At 24.3% G+C, this 6,000-nt stretch overlaps 2 protein-coding genes across 2 annotated transcripts; both read left to right on the plus strand.

Annotated features, from left to right (window-relative positions):
* Nucleotides 1–1,109: 1,109 nt before the first annotated feature.
* Nucleotides 1,110–2,291, plus strand: PY17X_1473901 (PIR protein; the record flags this gene model as incomplete). The annotated part of the gene is made up of 3 exons (XM_022957799.1): nt 1,110–1,124; nt 1,246–2,139; nt 2,229–2,291. The coding sequence occupies 3 exons, from the start codon at nt 1,110–1,112 to the stop codon at nt 2,289–2,291; spliced, it is 972 nt and encodes a 323-aa protein (XP_022810693.1).
* Nucleotides 2,292–4,510: 2,219 nt separating this feature from the next.
* On the plus strand, nt 4,511–5,474 carry PY17X_1474001 (fam-b protein; the record flags this gene model as incomplete). Its single annotated transcript, XM_022955139.2, has 2 exons — nt 4,511–4,579; nt 4,743–5,474. The coding sequence occupies 2 exons, from the start codon at nt 4,511–4,513 to the stop codon at nt 5,472–5,474; spliced, it is 801 nt and encodes a 266-aa protein (XP_022811606.2).
* Nucleotides 5,475–6,000: the final 526 nt, after the last annotated feature.

The following is a 6,000-nucleotide window of genomic DNA, read 5'->3' on the forward strand; positions in this document are numbered from 1 at the left end:
ATATAAGGAAACTATATATTTATAAAAGTAATAATTCTAAGTTATTTTTAATTTATACATGAATTAAAAACTTTAATGGTAGAAAATATAAGAAATAATTAAACTGTGTAGAATAGGTAAATCTTATATGGCTACATCCTTGTCTTAAAAAAGCATACGTCCCTTATCTCTCCCCTCAAACGGCAATATACTAACCTAATACACATAGTTTTATATTATACTTTAAAATTTGTATCAATACTTATTTATGTGTTATATATTTAACATATACTAAGTATTATTTTAAAAACAGTATACATTCAAAGATTTATTTAAGCTTATAAATACGGGTTCAGTGCTAATCGCCGCTTTAACGGTGGAAAAATATGGAAAACATTATAAAATTACTAAATAAAGAATACTTCTAAATTGGAATATGTAGAAATAAAAATAAAGTTATAGAACTCATTAAAATGAATTATGAATTTATATACATTCATTAAAAACAATATAAATTTATATAATTTGCATAGAGATGTAAGTAAAATAACTTAATTTGAAAATACTATAATTTTAGTAAAACTGTGGTTTATTGTATTATAAACAAGTATGTAAATATTTAATATATTTTAAAAAATTACTATTTATATACTTTAAGGATTACAGTAATAATATAGTTTTTATTTTTTTAGATTTATACAGCATTTAATTTTTTGAAGGACAATCATCAAAACATAAGATATAAATATATTCCTTTTCTATGTTCAAAAATACTTTAAATTCATTATAGAAAGATATCCATTTTTATAATAAAGATGTACCAGATGTTAGTAAGAATTTCATTTGTTGTATAAAATTCATTACATATATATTTAATAAAAATTGTATTAAGCAACTCTCTATTTAAGGTAACATAGCTAATTATCATAAACACAAATAAAACCTTTTTTTAGTAATAATATTATTTTATTATTCTATATTAATTTAATTATTGAAAAACATATAATATATTTAACTACAGACAGGTGTTATATATTGGGATAAAACATTTGCGTCACATATTTGGTGCAGTACATATAAAAGAACATGCCTATACTCAATTTACAAATCAAAAATAAAAACCCATTATAATGAATAAGGAAATGGTATATCCATTTTTTAATAATAATAGTTTCCTTTACATTTTTTTATATTGTATTATATATATCATTAAACTTTATTTTAATAATTCTCGTTTTTATTAATTGTTTTTAACTGCTTTCTTAGTGTATAAGGTTCAAGAATGTAAGAGAATGGATTTCCGATGAATTGATTGAAGGAAATTATCAATTTAAAGATAATAATTTTTTAAATAATGATTGTAATCGTGATAATATTTTAAATAATTCTTGTAATAATTTTAAAAGTGATTTCGATAAAATAAGTGCTGGATGTTTATATTTGTTGGATCAATTATATAGGGATTGTGGTGTGACTCCCTCTCCTGCAAGAAATAACATCAATATTGTTGATTACATTTTGATATGGTTAAGTTACATGTTAAACCTGGACAAAACTAAAAAAAACAAGAATATAAATGATTTTTATAGTACATACATAAATAGTTGTGATAAGTATATGATCCAAATAAGTGAATTAACTGAATATGATAATTATAAGGGTCTTATAGATGCAAGAAATTATTTGTTGTATATGAATAGTAATCTTGTATCTAAATTTTATAAAGCATTTAAATCATTATGTGAAATGTATAATGAACTTGATGATGACAATCAAAATTGCAATAATTATTTGGAAGATGATAATGAATTTTTTAAAAAATATGATGAACTTAACAAAGATTCTGATATTAATAAAAAAGATTCATACCGTCAACTATTATCTACTTTATTAACTGATTATTATAATTTTAAAACGGAATGTAAAAGTGCTCAAGAAAGAAAACATAAAGACACTACAGAAACAATTAAACAAACATATCCTGTAGGTGGTGAACTACCTGAAGGATATGTACTACCTGAAGGATATGGACTAACTGAACAATCTGGAGAAACTGGACATATTTCTGAAGTTACATCAAGTTCGTCGATAGTAAGCAAATTAATTCCAGTTGTGTCGATATTTGCTGCAATATCAATTTTTTTAGGAATTTCTTATAAGGTAAATAATAAGGAATTAAAAAATTATTTTCATTATATATATGTAAACGTTAACAAAAAAATCATACGTTTCTTAACATTTTATATTAGTATTCATTATTTGGATTTCGGAAAAGAGTTCAAAAACATTTAAGAAAAATACTAAAAAAATAAAGAAGAAAACTGATCATTAATATGGGATTCAAATAGTGACTATTTCAGGAATAGTAATAATGATTAATATATTTTAAGAAACTGTCTATTTGAAAATAATTTTTTACCATAATTTTTGAACATAATTATTGGATCTATAATAATTAATATAACCAATAATATATAATGTTATATATATATAGTTATAACATTTTTATACTTTTTTTGTATAATTTTTAAACAGTTTTTATGTTGTGGGTCAGGGTCGAGTTTGTCATTATGGACCCCATATTCGGGTTAAGTGTTACATTGCATTTAATTTTGAATATTTTTTTATAATTTGATAACATTTATTAGTTTAAAGAATTGTTTTAAATATATATAGGAAATAAAATATAATAATATGTATAAGATAAGTTGTAGTTTTTAATATTTATATTAAGTCTAAATATGTAAGAGAAAAAATATGGGTGAAAATGACTATGAAAAGGAACGATTAAAGTAATATATTTTGACAAACTATAAGAATTGCATTTCGTGTTAATATAACTTATGGTAAATCCGATGAATTATTTACTTTTTGTATTTTATTGTTAATTTTGTGTTAATGGTTTATGGATGAATCGGTCGAATATTGGAATAGATATAGAAAGATTATTCCAAAGTATTGATTTGATCCAAAAAGTAAACGTTGATTTAAATATTATCAATGCATAATATAAGAAACTGGGGGAGATGGAATGGAATTGGAAGAAAATAATTCATTATGATTTCCTTCCTCAGTAACACCTGAACCAATGATAAATGGAATAAAAGTATAAAGTGGTATTTGGAGAAAAAATATATAAATGAAATAAATTACATTAAAGGTATATTTATTTTAAGATCCATTATTTTAGGAATTATGCATAAGATAATGTGGAGTTAGTATAATATTTAAAAAATATTTGTCCACTGGAAAATATTATACATTTTTACATTAGTGTTTATGTTAGTATTTATGAGTTGGAGAAGAAGGGGAAGTAAGAAAAAAAGATGAAAAATTTTATAAATCGAGTCGATAAGAAACTGGGATTATTAATATATACAAATATTCAGGTCGATCATGTACTATTTATTAATTTATTTTTTTTGTTTATAAAAGTAAGATTCTTTGGAATGATAAATTTAATTAACTTATATTTAAGTCAAATTAAAAAAAAGTATAAATTTAAAGAATACTAAATAGGCTGGATTTCAGTTATTAGTACAAATAATTATGGGTTTAATATGTGTGAGGAATATTGAGGTTGATTTAGCCTATTTTTATATGAGGAAATGTACTATGATAACTAATGTGGTATATTTATAAAAATAAAGACAAAATAATGTTTAACTATTAAATATACTATAATATGTGTTTAATGAATAGGATAAAATAAAGGATTTCTTATTAATTGTATTTGATTTTCTGATTTGATATATGCATTGTGATTTATAGGAGGTATACTTGGAAATATGAATATTTTACATTATTTGAATATAAAAAATATATTTGATGTTGTATATTCTGAGATATATTTATAAATAAAATGATTAGATATCAATCTATGAAAAAAAAAAATTTACAAAAAAATGGGAAAATAAAGTGGAGAATATTATTAATATTTAAAATTGGAGAAATAATAAGAAAGCATTTAAATGTAAATAAGAATGATGTTTTGTTAATGTTTTCATTATATGTTTGTATTTATTCATATAAAAAATATATATGTATCTAATATGTTATTATTTTAATTGATATTTATTAGTTTCTCATATGTAAGGAATAATGGAAATATATAAGTTCATAAAATATTAGGACCATATCACTAAATATGCTAATGTATTATAAATTGTATTAAAAAATGATTTGTATAACAAATTTTCAAAAAATAAATTTTAGGGAAAATAGTTGTATATATATAATAAAAGTATAAAAAATGGTGTATTTTTTGAGAAAAAAATAACATAATAATATGTATATCGATAAATACTTTTAATGAATATAACGATGTTTATAACAACGGTTGCATAATTCTGTTGGAAATTGAAAAAATTAATAAATGAAATAAATTGCATAGTTTTTTTATAGATATATTTATTGATAAATTTAAGAAGAAAAAAGTAGTAAATATTACTATTTTGTGAATAAATATGAAGTTACCATCATTATTTTAAACTAATTTATTATTTCAATTATTTAATAAATAAAGATAAAAATGAGAGTGAATATTTTAAAATACGTTCTTTTTTCAATTGTTATTTGTTCTTTTGAATATTCCAAAATTGTAAGTTACAGATTATTTTCTTTTATTATTAATATTTCATTATAGTTTTCGTACCTATTGTTTTACATTAACCTTATATTATTGTTTGATGTATTGGTAAAACAGTTAAAGGAAAATTAAAATGAATTGGAAATATGTTAATAAATATTTCATTTCTTTGCAGGAAATATGGGATGAAAGGAATATAATAAAATTTAGAAGCAATAGAATATTAGGAGATGTAGAAAAGGAGTTCGATTTAAATGATTTTTATGAATCAACTTTTAGTCTTACAAAACAACTTAATGAGTACAATGATGATAACGAAGAAATTATACATATTCGAAATGCTATAAATTCATATATAAAGAATCATAAAGACAAGAGTACATTACCCGATTTAAATAAGTTAGATAAAAGAACTAAAAAGTTAATTTATAAAATTCGAGAAGAATTAAAAGAAGTAAAAAAAGAGATTGATAATATGGGGGATAGTGGAATAACAACAAAAGTGATAGAAAATAAAAGAATAAGAAAAAAAGATGAAAATAATTATGTATCAGAAGGTGAAGACTATAACCAATTGAAAAACGAAGTAAATTTCTTGGAGAGAGAATATAGACAGCCCAATTTAAGTAGTGTTAATACTTATAAAAATAAACGAAAGATAAACGAATTGTACGAAGGATTAAAATTGAGGTCAATATTGTTGGTTTTTCTTTCTTTGGTGATAATAATATCAGGAACCGTTCCTATCGCATTTACTGTTTTATGTTCCGTGGTTTCATTTGAAACATTTATTAGGTCTTGTCAATACATTAAATTAATCATGAAAGTATATAAAAAACCCAAAAAATCAAGGGTTCAGGGTTTAGGTTTAGGGTTTAGGGTTCAGGGTTCAGGGTTTAGGGTTTAGGGTTTAGGGTTTAGGGTTCAGGGTTCAGGGTTTAGGGTTCAGGGTTTAGGGGTTCAGGGTTCAGGGTTTAGGGTTCAGGGTTTCAGGGTTTAGGGTTCAGGGTTCAGGGTTTAGGGTTTAGGGTTTAGGGTTTAGGGTTCAGGGTTTAGGGGTTCAGGGTTTAGGTTTAGGGTTTAGGGTTCAGGGTTCAGGGTTCAGGGTTCAGGGTTCAGGGTTTAGGGTTTAGGGTTCAGGGTTCAGGGTTTAGGGTTCAGGGTTCAGGGTTTAGGGTTAGGGTTTAGGGTTCAGGGTTTAGGGTTCAGGGTTCAGGGTTTAGGGTTTAGGGTTCAGGGTTCAGGGTTCAGGGTTCAGGGGTTCAGGGTTTAGGGTTTAGGGTTCAGGGTTTAGGGTTCAGGGTTTAGGGTTCAGGGTTCAGGGTTTAGGGTTCAGGGTTCAGGGTTCAGGGTTTAGGGTTCAGGGTTTAGGGTTCAGGGTTCAGGGTTTAGGGTTCAGGGTTTAGGGTTCAGGGTTCAGGGTTTATTTTAGG

The sequence above is a fragment of the Plasmodium yoelii genome (genome assembly GCF_900002385.2).
Source record: "Plasmodium yoelii strain 17X genome assembly, chromosome: 14".
NCBI lineage: Eukaryota > Apicomplexa > Aconoidasida > Haemosporida > Plasmodiidae > Plasmodium > Plasmodium yoelii.